Source organism: Panthera uncia, chromosome F1 (genome assembly GCF_023721935.1).
Source record: "Panthera uncia isolate 11264 chromosome F1, Puncia_PCG_1.0, whole genome shotgun sequence".
NCBI classification, from domain to species: domain Eukaryota; kingdom Metazoa; phylum Chordata; class Mammalia; order Carnivora; family Felidae; genus Panthera; species Panthera uncia.
In genome coordinates, this window is record NC_064813.1 from 66,187,715 (window position 1) to 66,201,579 (window position 13,865).

General features: G+C 43.5%; 2 protein-coding genes across 7 annotated transcripts in view; one reads left to right on the forward strand and one right to left on the reverse strand.

The window, feature by feature from the left end:
- Positions 1-13,865, reverse strand: part of DAP3 (death associated protein 3) — a 320,245-nt gene that overhangs the window by 120,303 nt on the left and 186,077 nt on the right. The gene's annotated exons all lie outside the window — the stretch shown is intronic.
- Positions 1-13,865, forward strand: part of ASH1L (ASH1 like histone lysine methyltransferase) — a 192,900-nt gene that overhangs the window by 87,805 nt on the left and 91,230 nt on the right. For 5 of the 6 annotated variants that reach the window (XM_049634839.1, XM_049634836.1, XM_049634835.1 and 2 more), the window contains exons 5-6: positions 1,304-2,042; positions 12,696-12,875. In XM_049634839.1, coding sequence (XP_049490796.1) covers positions 1,304-2,042; positions 12,696-12,875 — 919 coding nt within the window. The remainder of the gene's footprint in view (positions 1-1,303; positions 2,043-12,695; positions 12,876-13,865) is intronic. The other variant, XM_049634841.1, reaches the window with a different exon arrangement.

The window sequence follows — 13,865 nt, forward strand, 5'->3', positions numbered from 1 at the left end:
AAGCGCTCGGGCCAGAGAGTGAGAAGGGGACAGTCCTCATTCTGGTGACCTTCAGATAAAAGTGAAGATTAGCACGTGTGTTCTGATCGTGGAAACTATGAGAACGAACGTGTCCCCCGTGGGCAAATAAATGTAGAAGGTAACACTGCAGTACTGGGGCTGAGGGGCCTCTACGGCTAACGCTGATGGGGCTGAGGAATGGGGAGAGAAAGTGGGTTATCAGAGAAACAGTGGAGGCCGGATTTTAAAAATTAGGGATATAAAATGTCACTGAGAGTTTGAATTTAAACAGTACTACTGGATATTATTTGAAGGAAGTTATTGGTAATTGGAGAAAAAGTCCAGTGTAATCTGATTGAAATCTGGAATGCCGGGGGCTTGTACAGTAGCCCCTAGAATCCTACCGCATTTTAAACTCAGATAGACAGGATATGCATCCATCAATTTTGGAGAAGCATTACCTGTGATCATTAGTAGGAGACAACGAGGCATCTTGGGAAGTAGGCCTATTACAATTCGACGTTTACAAAGACTGTGAAACTAACATGGCTGGCCAGAGGAGCGGGAGCCTTTCCCACATGAAGTATAGTCACGAAAATGCGCTGAGTGGTATCTGAGGAGACAAAGATCACCAAGTCCCTGGGCCACTAAGGTAACAAGGGTTAAGTGGAAGGTCTTTGTCCGGCGTTTTTTTTTTTCTTTTTTTTTTTTTTTTTATTTTTATTATTATTATTTTTTTAACATTTATTTATTTTCAAGACAGAGAGAGACAGAGCATGAACGGGGGAGGGGCAGAGAGAGAGGGAGACACAGAATCTGAAACAGCCTCCAGGCTCCGAGCAGTCAGCACAGAGCCCGACGCGGGGCTCGAACTCACATACCGCGATATCGTGACCTGAGCCGAAGTCGGATGCTTAACCGACTGAGCCACCCAGGCGCCCCTTTGTCCGGCGTTTAACTGTCGAGTCTCCTAACTCAAATGGACCTTCATTTCTGAAGAAATAAACAATTCATTCCTGGTCCTCATCTCAGAGAGTGAGCGTTATTGTTGTTGCTTTTTAACTCACTGGTAATAGGGAGGCATAGGCCAGTTTTGAAGTTCCTGAGAATCTGACTGTCATATAGGCCCGATTCAGGAAAGTAAACCACCAACTTGCCTGGGAGAGAGGACCGCACATGGTCTTAGGATGTGTGATGTTGTGAGGACAGATGGAGCAGTGCTCCTTTTCTTCCGTGTAAAGAGTCGTTTAAATGACTGGCTGTGTTCGTTTTTCTTCTGCGTGTGATCTGTCACCTCATTTAGTGAATGGCGTTTCCTCTCGAAGTCCGAGAGCGACCGCTCCTGGGGATGACTCCGTGGACGGTCTGCTGCAGCGGATGGTACAACATGAGGACCAGGCGCCCCTGGGGAAGAGCGTCGAGGCCGCGATCACATCCGCCTCTGTGCCGCCTTCCTCCAGTCCGGGCCACAGCCACGGCAAGGAGCGAGCCCCGGGGAGACCAGACAGCCTTCTCGTGCCTGCGGTCCCCGGCGACTCCTGCAGTGGTAGCATCTCACTCCTCTCTGAAAAGTTGCCGAGCAGCCGTTCGCCCCCGCACATCAAGAGGAGCGTAGTGGAAGCCATGCAGCGCCAAGCTCGGAAAATGTGCAATTACGACAAAATCCTGGCCACCAAGAAAAACCTGGACCATGTCAACAAAATACTAAAAGCCAAAAAACTGCAAAGACAGGCCAGGACAGGGAACAACTTCGTGAAACGCAGACCAGGCCGACCTCGGAAATGCCCCCTCCAGGCCGTGGTGTCGATGCAAGCCTTCCAGGCCGCCCAGTTGGTCGGCCCCGAGCTGAGCGAAGGCGAGGAGAGAGCAGCGGCGCCCTTCCGTCCTGACACCGTTACGGATGTCATCGAGGCTGTTGTCCAGAGCGTGAACCTGAGTCCAGAACAGAAGAAGGGGTTGAAGAGGAAAAGTTGGCTGTTGGAAGAACAGACCAAGAAAAAGCAGAAGCCGTTCCCAGAGGAAGAACGAGAGCGCACTGAAAGGTAATTCCTGGTTTCACACTTGGTCTGGGTGGAGGACACACAGACGTGTCACAGATGTGACCTATCCATACGCAGCTGAGTGACTCTTCGTTATAGAAAACCTGCACTTCTCTGTTTTATTGAAAAGTTCCTCTTCAGGGCCGCCTGGGTCATTCAGTTCATTAAGCGTCCGACTCTCTCTTTCTTTTTTTTTTTATGTTTATTTTATTTCTGAGACAGACACAGAGCGTGAGCGGGGGAGGGGCAGAGAGAGAGAGAGGGAGACAGAGAATCTGAAGCAGGTTCCAGGCTTCGAGCTGTCAGCACAGAGCCCGACGCGGGGCTCGAACCCACAAACAGTGAGATCATGACCTGAGCCGAAGTCAGACGCTCAACCGACTGAGCCACCCAGGCGCCCCAACATCCGACTCTTGATTTTTGACTTGGGTCACGATCTCAAGGTTCCTGAGTCTGAGCCTGCGTGCAGAACCTGCTTGGGATTCTCTCTTTCCTTCTCTCTCTGCCCCTCCCCCACTTACTTTAAAAACAAGGGGGGGGTTCTTATTATAACTGCCCCAAATTATAAATAATTAAGCACAGGGAATGTAACAATTCAGTCTAATCCCCTCACTCTACAGGTGAGGAGGTCCAGGCCCAGAGAGGTTACCTATTTTACCCAGTACATAGCTGTGCGCCTGGAATTATTTTTACTATCACACCATCTCCTGTATGCTCTAACCTTGTCTTCCTGTCATCGCATACGTTTTTCTGCATGTTAGATTTATTTCCTTCATAGTTTCCTGGTTACATTTTTACATTTTTCTAAAAGATACAGAGCACAGAGCCAAAAGTCATCCAAAATAAGAGCATTTAATCCTTTTGTTATGTATCCAACCAGATTCATTCCCTGAAGGTATATTTGGTATTTTTAAATGAGCTAATGACAATATTCACCATTTGCAGATGGCTTTTCCTTTACTAAATGTAGCATGTCAGTCACAGTCAATGGCATCCCTCGTTCACAGAGAAATACAAACTGAAACTGCTAGATACATTTTAAGCCTCTTAACATGTATTGTCAGACTGCTGTCTTAATAGTCACGTACTCTTTACCCCCCACCCTTATCTACCCTGGAAATTATCTTTTTAAAAAATCTTTATCCGGGGGCAGGGAAAAAAAACCTTTCTCAATCTGATACAGCTGAAATATACTTCCTAAATGTTACTTGCTGCTTATTTTAATTTGCACGTTTTTGCATAGTAGAAGACACTAGTATGTGTTGTGTTCCATACCTGTTTTTTAAGTGCTCATTACCTGCAGTCACAATGATAACCCTGGGGCGCCTGGCTGGCTCAGTGAGAAGAGCCTGTGACTTTTGATCTTGGGGTTGTGAGTTTGAGCCCCATGTTGGGTGTAGAGATTACTTAAATTAAAAAAAAAAAAAAAAAAAAAAAAAAAAAAAAAAGAATGATAGCCCTTAATGTTTGTTGTATGACATCATTTGGTTTTCTTTATATTCTCTTGCCAAACAGCAGTAGGACAGTTATCAGTCTTTTTCTCTATCATCTACCTTGGTGAATCCCATATAGAGGTTTCTTATATCTCTCTAATGCATCATCTATAAAAAAGACTTCTTTTTCTAGAGAATATACAGGATATATATTTTTTTCATGAGTAATACAAGCTTGTAGATACATCAGTGAAACTAAAAGCTTACTGGTTGAGAAGTTGTGTCTCTCTTCACATGATCTCATTTCTTCTCAAATCCTGTTCTCTTTGTGGGCATGGGCGTTAAGAGCGCACCGTGTAGCGGTGCCTGGCTGGCCCAGTCAGGGGAGCATGCCTCTCTTGACCTGGGGGTTGTGAGTGTGAGCCCCATGCTGGGAGGGACCCCTCTTAGGAGATTGTGCAAGAAAGGACATGACGTAGTGAGATCCCAGGGGCAGCAGCAATTTTTCACCTTTTTCTGATTAGAACCTACTATAGTACTTGGTATGTAGCAGGAATTTATTCATTTCCTCATTCAGTAAGTGTTTATTGCAAAATTACTTATCCCATGTGCTGAGGGTAGGTAAGAGTGGTAAGCAGATAGAGATACACTCCCTGTCCTCATGGAGTGTGCAGCCTGAGTATGAGTAGGGAGAGTTAGTGCTATGAGAACGAATTGTTGAGGTAATTGACCTAGCTTCCCTGTGGAAGTAATTACTAATTAAAATCTGAAGAATTGACTTCATCTGTTATGTAAGGCGTGAGGCTAGAGCACACATTATGGGCTCAGTATGAAAAGGCAGAGCAGGTTCAAGGAAGTGAAAGAATGCTTTTGTGGCCAAAACACAGAGCAAATTCTAGTAGTGTGGTCTAGAGCTTAGAGAATGAGTCTAAAGAAAAGGTTGTGGGGGCCAGATCATGCAGAGGGCCTTGTATGCCATGTTAAAGAGTACGGACACTATTTGATTAGTAACAACCCAGATGGCAAAAGAATAATGGTTATGGGGCGCCTGGGTGACTCAGTCGGTTAAGCATCCAACTTCGGCTCAGGTCATGATCTCGGGGTTCGTGGGTTGGGGCCCCACGTCAGGCTCTGTGCTGACAGCTCAGAGCCTGGATCCTGCTTCAGATTCTGTGTCTTCCTTCTCTCTGCCCTTCCCCTGCTCACTCGCTCTATCTCTCAAAACTAAGTAAACATTTTTTTTTAAGCTTAAGAAAAGAATAGTATAATGGTTATGAGCTGGGTTCTAGATCAGAAGAATCTGGGTTCAAACCCTGGTTCTAAAAGGAAAAAGGACAAATTTTAAAAGCTGTGTAAAAAATAAAATCATCTCTCCTTTGCTCTACTGGTGGGAATGCAAACTGGTGCAGCCACTCTGGAAAACAGTATGGAGGTTCCTCAAAAAATTAAAAATAGAACTACCCTATGACCCAGCAATTGCACTACTAGGTATTTATCCAAGGTATATAGGTGCTGTTTCTTGGGTTTTGGGGGGGTTTTTTAAGTTTTTTTTTTTTTACATTTTATTTATTTTTGAGAGAGAGAGACAGAGAGCACAAGTGGGGGAGGCGCAGAGAGAGAGGGAGACACAGAATCCAAAGCAGGCTCCAGGCTCTGAGCTGTCAGCACAGAGCTCGACAAGGGGCTCAGATTCATGAACCCTGAGATCATGACCTGAGCCGAAGTCGGACACTTAACCGACTGAGCCGCCCAGGTGCCCCCAGGTGTGCTGTTTCTGAGGGGCACATGCACCCCCGTGTTTATAGCAGTACTATCCACAATAGCCAAAGCATGGAAAGAGTCCAAATGTCCATCGACAGATGAATGGATAAAGAATATATATACATATACACACAATGGAGTAGTATTCGGCAATCAGAATGAAATCTTGCCATTTGCACCTACATGGATGGAACTAGAGGGTATTATGCTAAGTGAAATTAGAGAAAGACAAATATCCCATGACTTCACTCATATGAGGACTTTAAGCTACAAAACAGATGAACATAAGGGAAGGGAAGGGAAGCAAAAATGACATAAAAACAGGGAGGGGGACAAAACCTAAGAGACTCTTAAAGACAGAGAACAAACTGAGGGTTGCTGGAGGGGTGGTGGGAGGGGGGATGGGCTAAATGGCCAAGGGGCATTAAGGAAGACACTTGTTGGGTTGAGCACTGGATTCTACTCCTGAAATCATTGCACTATATGCTAACTGGGATGTAAATTAAAATAAATAAAATTTAACGACAAAATAAAATCGTAATTCAAATAGTTAAAACTGAATCAACACTATGCTACTATATCAACTTGTGGGATGTATCTAAAGAGGTGGCTAGAGTGGGATTCATAGCCTTTAATACTTATATTACTTTCTAAAATGCTGAAAATTTATGAACCGTGAGTCCAATTAAGAAATGAGAAAAACCAGAGAATAAGCCCCAAAAGGTAAATGGGAAGTGAAGGAAATGAAACATATATTAAATTAACAAAATAAAGCTAAGGTACAATAGAGAGACTCACTGAAGACCAAAGTTAGTTCCTTAAAGACTAATAAAATACACAAACTTCTAGTAAAGTTGATCAGTGAAGAAAATTATAAGTTAAAAAGGAGATAAGCTGTATATGAGAGATTAAAAAATGACTACTATAAGCATGTTATGCTCCACAAATTGGAAAACTCAGTTGAGATGTATGTATTCCTAGGAAAAACCTACTCAAGAAGAGATAACCTGAGTGGTTCTTTTCCATAAATCCAATCTTTAATTTAAAATCTTGCTGCAGGGGCGCCTGGGTGGCGCAGTCGGTTAAGCGTCCGACTTCAGCCAGGTCACGATCTCGCGGTCCGTGAGTTCGAGCCCCGCGTCAGGCTCTGGGCTGATGGCTCGGAGCCTGGAGCCTGTTTCCGATTCTGTGTCTCCCTCTCTCTCTGCCCCTCCCCCGTTCATGCTCTGTCTCTCTCTGTCCCAAAAATAAATTAAAAACGTTGAAAAAAAAAATTTAAAATCTTGCTGCAAAAAAAGCAGCAGGACCAGAAACTTCTACATACTTGAAAGAAAAGGATCATTCCATTCTCCTTAAAATTCTTTAGAGGCACCTGGCTGGCTCGACCGGAGGATCATGTGACTCTTGATCTCATGGTCATGAGCTCAAACCCCACACTGGGTGGAGACAGACAGACGTACATACATAAACAAACTTTAAAAAAAAAAAAAAAAAACTCTTTAGAGATGATGGGGGAAGTAGGGAGGGGAATACACCTACAGAAAGTACATAAACATTAGAAATAAGTTCATCTTTTTTTCATAAAGCCAACACTGATGTCGACGTGGAAGGGGTGAACACTGCTGGCCAGTATCCCATGCGCCTCCCCAGTCACAAACTGCTTCACCGCTAGCCAAAGTCAATTTCCTGGCTTCTGATGTAACCACCTCCTTACCTTTTTCTTCTACACCCTTTAAGTTTGCAAGCTAGACAATGTCGTTCAGTTTACCCTCACTGAACTTCGTGTGGATGGAATTGCACAGGACATACACCTTTGTATCTTCCCTTTCTTTGCTCGACATGTGCCTCTGTATCTGTGCTGCGGCATGTTGCCGTAGTCCTTTCCGTCGTCGGTGCAGAATTCAGTTCTCTGCTTCACTGTTGGGTCGTTTCGACTTTGAGACTGTTTCCCAAAAATGCTGGTGGATATGGGCACGAATCTCCCCAGGGTGTATTCCAAGGGATGGAATTACTGAATAACGTAAAAGATTTGTCCCCAGACTTCTTGAAGCCGGTGCGTTGAGCTGGTACGGAACTGGTTCGGTAAGAGAAGGCAGCCTTGCTACGTGAAACCGTAACACTGCTTATCGACAGGGACAGAGAACAGTGTTTAATAAATTGTGCCCTAAAAGTTGATATTACATAGTAACGGGAATGAAATTGGATCCTGTCTCATCCCAGATACAAAAGTTAACTCCCAGTTGATTAAATCCATAATAATTAAATCCAAAAAAAACTTCACAACTTTATTGTCAGAAAGGAGTTCATAAGCCAGATCTCAAAAGCAGTACCATACAGGTAAAAAGACTGACATACTCAATTATATTAAAGCTAAACTTCCATTCGTCAAACATCAGGACAAATATATGAAGACTTGCTACAAACTGGGAAATTTGTGACACGTGTGATGTATACAGTTTTGGTGTCCAGAATACATAAACAGCAACAAAATTGTGTTACAAATAAACCCTATGTAATCTAACAGTTACCCTTTAGAGAAAGTCTTGCCCAACAGTCACCAGAACACTTTTCGGAAAGGTAGTGGCAAGATTCATTATAATATATAGAAAATAGAAATATCCAACATTACCACGAAAAGGAATAAACACAGTTTTCCACGCAATGGAAAATGATATGGTAATAGAGATTCATGAATTACAGCTGATAATGTAATAATAGTGGATGAATCTTATAAACATTAAGTAAAAAAAAAAAACAAACCAAGTTCCTAAAAATGATATACTAGCTGGTCCTACTTTTATAAAGCAAACACATACACAAACTAAACAAATTACTGCATTTTTTTAATAATTTAATTTTTTTAATGTTTATTTTTGAGAAAGAGCACAAGCAGGGGAGGGAATGAGAGAGACGGAGACGCAGGATCCCAAACAGGCTCCAGGTTCCAAGCTGTCAGCACAGAGCCTGACACTGGGCTCAAAGTTAGGAATGGCGAGATCATGACCTGAGCCAAAGTCAGACGCTTAACTGACTGAGCCACCCAGGTGTCCCCAAATTACTGTATTGATGTAGATAGATATATCATGAAACCATGTATTTTTTTAACGTTTGTTTATTTTTGAGAGAGAGACACAGAGTGCAAGCTGGAGAGGGACGGAGAGAGAGGGACACAGATTCCAAAACAGGCTCCAGGCTCTGAGCTGTCGGCGCAGAGCCCGACACAGGGCTCAAACCTATGAACTGTGAGATCATGACCTGAGCCAAAGTTGGATGCTTAACCCACTGAGCCACCAGGCACCCTGTGATGAACCATATTTTAATGTGCATTACCTCTTCCTCTTTTTTTTCTTGAAAAATTCAGTCTTGGGGCACCTGGGTGGCTCAGTCAGCTGGGTGTCTGACGTCAGCTCAGGTCATGATCTCTTGGTCCATGAGCTTGAGCCCCCCATCAGGCTCTGTGCTGACAGTTCAGAGCCTGGAACCTGCTTCAGATTCTGTGTTTCCCTCTCTGTCTCTCCCTCTCTCTTTGACCCTCTCCCGCACTCGCTGTCACTCACTCGCTCGCTCTCTCTCTCTCTCTCTCTCTCTGTCTCTCAAAAATAAACAAAAAAATTAAAAAGAAAACTTCAATCTTCTTTTCTCTTTCTTTTTAATGTTCATTTATCTTGAGAGAGAGAATCCCAGGCAAGCTCTGCCCTGACAGTGCAGACCCAGACATGGGGCTCCACCTCATGAACCATGAGATCATGACCTAAGTCGAAATCAAGAATCAGATGCTTAACCGACTGAGCCCACCCAGGTGCCCTGAAAAATTCAGTCTTAAAGTCGTTAGGTCTGGGTGTCCACATGGGGTATGGAAACCGTGGTGACCCTGAGTTGGGTGTTGGAGACTTCGTGGAGCGAAGAGTTGGGGCCTGGGACAAAGTGGAGAGAACATCAACCCCGCCTCGGGTGTCAGAGCCTGAGTAGAATGAGATGGATGCACTTGTGGAGAGAGAGCCCGGTGTTGGTATAGACGCCGGCAAGGGCGGGACGTTGTCCACTCAGACTTCACTGAGGAGAATTTTTAAAAATCTGTGGATGGGCATTTGCATGTCTTATAAGCCCTCATGGTAATTCTGATGTGTGTAGTCTATGGACAGCACTCGAGGAAACGTGACACTGGGAGAATTTGTGTATGCAGGTGATAAACAGGAAAGCAGAAGTTGTTTTTGATTACAGAAAAAAGAAAGAAGGTAAGGCACAGAAGTAGAAATGAATTTGCCTGGTAAGGAGAACGGCCATCAGTCAATCAAACAAACAAATAAGAACCGGTGAAAAGAGAAATAACAAATTAATTGATTGGATAGATAGATAAATCGATTGATCCTGTTACCAAGTACCAAGTATGATTTGTCCCAGTTATAAAAGACTTGTTCACCATCTGAAAGCATATTAAGGGTCCTCATCACATCAAAAGGCTAAAGAAGAAGAATCACACTAATCGTATCAATAAATGTAGAAACGTAATTTCACAGACTAACTCGTTTGTGATAAAAACCGAGCAGTCTGGGAACAGGAAAACTACCTCAACATATTAAAGGCCTTATACAAAAAACCCCGCAGCTAACAGGATCCATGGTGAGAGATTGAGAACTTTTCCCCTAATATCAGAAATGAGGAAGAATGTCCACTTTTGCTGCTTTAATTCAGCCTAGTATTAAAATTCCTGACTGATGTAGTCAGGCAAGAAAAAGGAGTAAAAGGCTTCTAAAGTGTAAAGGAAACAGTAAAATGAGCTGTGTTCACAGATGCTGTGATCTTACATGAACCCTTAAAGATCTCAAACAAAACAGCTGTAGAAGCTTTTGAACAAGTTCAGCAAACTTGAAAACACAAAATCAGTTGCGTTTCTATACACTGATAATTTTCTAAAAAGGAAATTACAAAAACAGTTCTACTTACAGTGGCATCAAGAAGAACAGACCTAAGAATAAACTTAGCAAGGGGCCCGGGGGGCTCGGTAGGTGGAGCCATGCGACTCGATCTTGGGGTCGTGAGTTCAAGCCCCATGTTGGGTGTAGAGCTTACTTAAGAAGAAACTTAAAAAAGAAAATTTAAAAAAAAGGAGGGGAGGGCACCTGGGTGGCTCAGTCAATTAAGCGTCCGACCTCGGCTCAGGTCATGATCTCGTGGTCCGTGAGTTCGAGCCCCGTGTCGGGCTCTGTGCTGACAGCGTGGAGCTGGGAGCCTGCCTCAGACTCTGTCTCTCTGCCCCTCCCCTGTTTGCTTATACTTTTTATGAAAAATAAAGATTGAAAAAAAATTTTTATTAAAAAAAAAGAATAAACTTAGCAAGGCAAAACTTGTACATTGAAAACTAACTACAAATCATTGTTCAGTCAGATTAAAGAAGACATAAATAAATGGAAAGACAGCCTGCGTTCAGGGACTGGAAGACTTAATGTTGTTAAGATATCAGAACCACCCAAAGCGATCTACAAATTGAGTGCAATAGCCCAGTGATGTGTTTTTCATGGAAATAGAAAAATCGATTCCCTGCCATGTCATTGCTTTGGGCTTAAGGTCCCTAACCAATCTGCTTGCTTATTTTTATTTTATATATTTTTTCCAGGGTTTTTCCTTGTACCTAGTGCAAGGATAAGTGGCAATATCTATTCCGTCTTTGCCTGGAGCTAGAATCAACTTAATTTTTAAAGATTAAAAAAAAGCTTTTTAAATGTTTATTTATCTTTGAGAGAGACAGAGTGCAAGTGGGGGAGGGGGAGAGAGAGAGACAGAATCCAAAGCAGGTTCTAAGCTCTGAGCTGTCAACACAGAGCCTGACGCGGGGCTCGAACCCGCTAACCGCGAGATTGTGACCTGAGCTGAAGTCGGACGCTTAATCGGCTGAGCCACCCAGGAGCCCCTAAAGATGTTTTTGATAGGGGTGCCTGGGTGGCTCGGTCAGTTAAGCGTCTGACTTCAGCTCAGGTCATGATCTCACGGTTTGTGGGTTCGAGCCCCACATCAGGGTCTGTGCTGACAGCACCGAAGTCTGCTCAGACTCTCCCTGTCTCCTCTGCTTCTCCCTCATGTGTGCACAGTCTCTCTCTCTCCCTTTTTCTCAGAAATAAACATTAAAAAATGTTTTTGATTGACTTAGAATTCTACTTGGACAGGCTTTTTCCTCCTCCTCCTCCTCCAGCACTTAAAGATGTTATCTCATTGCCTTCAGCCTTGAATTGTTTCAGACATGAAATACTCATTCCTATTTTTGTACTCCCGTATAGATTGTTTATTTTTTCCTCTAGCTTTTAAAAACTTTTCGGTATTTATTTAGCAGTTTACTGTGATACACCTTGTTGTATTGGAGTTTATATTGTTAATGGCTTGTTTAGCTTCTTGGAACTTTGAGCTTATACTTTGTATCAAATTTGGAAAATATTTGGCCATGAATCTTTGGGGTTTTTTCATTATGAATTTTTTTACTTTGTAGATGTCACGTAATTGCGTATCTAGTTTTTGTTCTTTTCCAAATGGTCACGGTTTTTTTGGTAGGCAGTTAAGTTACTTGTGGTTCAGTTTAGATCCTTTGGAAGACTGTTTTTAAGCTTTATTAGTGCTAGTCTTTGGTCTAGGGATAGTTGAGTCCTATGAAACTGGCTGACACTACCCTCTGGATTGTCTGTGGAATGCCCTGCAGTTTCTCTCCACTCTGCCTAGTGGAATCAGAGTAGCGACCATCATGTACGAGCTCTTGGACTTGTTCAGGTCCCAGCACTCTGGTAGCTCTTTGTCTGGCTTTAGAGAATTTCGCCCTGTGTAGGTACCACCCGGACTGGAGTCTAGAATTACTTTCCTCCGTGGCTTTCTCCACGCCAGTGCTCTGCCTCACCAGCCTGAGTGCCCTCGGCGTTCTCTGTCTTTTCGGTTGATGTTGTTGGCTGTTCTCTGCTGTGGCTCTACTCCCTCCATCATCATCCTCCCTATGAACGCAGTTCTTATTTCTATTTTTTTCTTTCTTTTCAATTTTCTTGGTGATCACAATCCTACAGTGTTGTCTGATGTCTGGTCATTGTTTTGTAAACTTTCTCTAGTTTCAATGTTTATTTATTTTTGAGAGAGAGAGCCAGAGCGCAAGGGGGGAGGGGCAGAGAGAGAGGGAGACACAGAATCCGAAGCAGGTTCCAGACTGTGGGCTGTCAGCACAAAGCCCAACATGGGGCTTGAATTCACGAACCGCGAGATCACGACCTGAGCTGAAGTCCAACTTTTAACCGACCGAGCCACCCAGGTGCCCTAAACTTTCTGTAGGTTTATAGTAGTTTACCATATTTCTACTACTTTCTGTTGGGAGGACCAGAGTGGCATCTGTTACTCCATCACAGTCAGCTGAGGAAGTGCTGTATCTCATGTTTTACTTACTGTGGTGTTTTTTGAATAGACAGTAATAAAAATTACCTTTAAACTCTCTTTCTAGCTTTACTGAAACAACAGTTGAGATTCCCGGTCCTCCTGAAACCCCAGCCAAGCCTCCCGAACCTGAAGGTAGCTTGCAGCCTGTGCTTTCTCTCATCCCAAGGGAGAAGAAGGCCCCACGTCCCCCAAAGAAGAAGTATCAGAAAGCAGGGCTGTATTCTGACGTTTACAAAACTGCAGAGTAAGTAGTCACATCTGTCAGCCGGCATGTCTTAAAGACCATTCTTCCGTGCTTGAAATGATACTTTGACTATCAAAAAACACCATATGAGTGCAGGGCCCACAAATACTGACCTCATCACAGACACCGCAGCATCCACTGTGCTAGTGACACTGCGCTGTGTTGTTCGGGGCTAATTACCTTCCTCTCTTTTGGGTTTTGTTTCAATTTAAAAAAAAATTTTTTTTTTTTACTGTTTGTTTATTTTTGAGAGAGAGAGTGAGCATGACCAGGGGAAGGGCAGAGAGAGAAGGAGACACAGGATCCGAAGCAGGCTCCAGGCTCCGAGCTGTCAGCACAGAGCCTGACGCGGGGCTGGAACCCACAAGCCGCGAGATCATGATCTGAGCCGAAGTCGGACGCTCAACCGACTGACCCAGGCGCCCCTGTTTCAATTTTTTTAATTCTAATTACTTAACCTTTGGTGTAATATTAGTTTCAGCATCTTCCCTGTTCTTCATCTTCTCTCTGCCTTTCTAGCGGTATCTTTTTTCTTTTTTAAAAATAAGAGAAATGATACTATGTGGGTATCTAAAATGATCTTGATTTTTTACATTCATTCCTCATTGATTGAATGTTTTCTGTGTTTTCAAACACTTCGCTGAAGGAGTGAAATACGCTCCTTGTAGGAACGTCCTATCCCTTTGGGAGGGGCAGCTCAAGAAGAACCTCAATTAAGAGTGTGTAGAGCCCAAGGGTGCCTGGCCAGCTCAGTCGGCAGAACATGTGACTCTTGGTCTTGGGGTTGTGGGTTTGAGCCCCATGTTGGGTGTAGAAATTACTAAAAAATAAAATCTCTAAAAAAGAAAAAAAAGAAGGTGTAGAGCCTGAAAGAGACATCAACTGACTGTGTCACTGTGTATAAACATGATGAATTTTTTTAAGTTTATTTATTTATTTTGAGAGAGAGAGAGGGGAAGAAAACGAAAGAACTCCAGTGGGGGAGGGGCA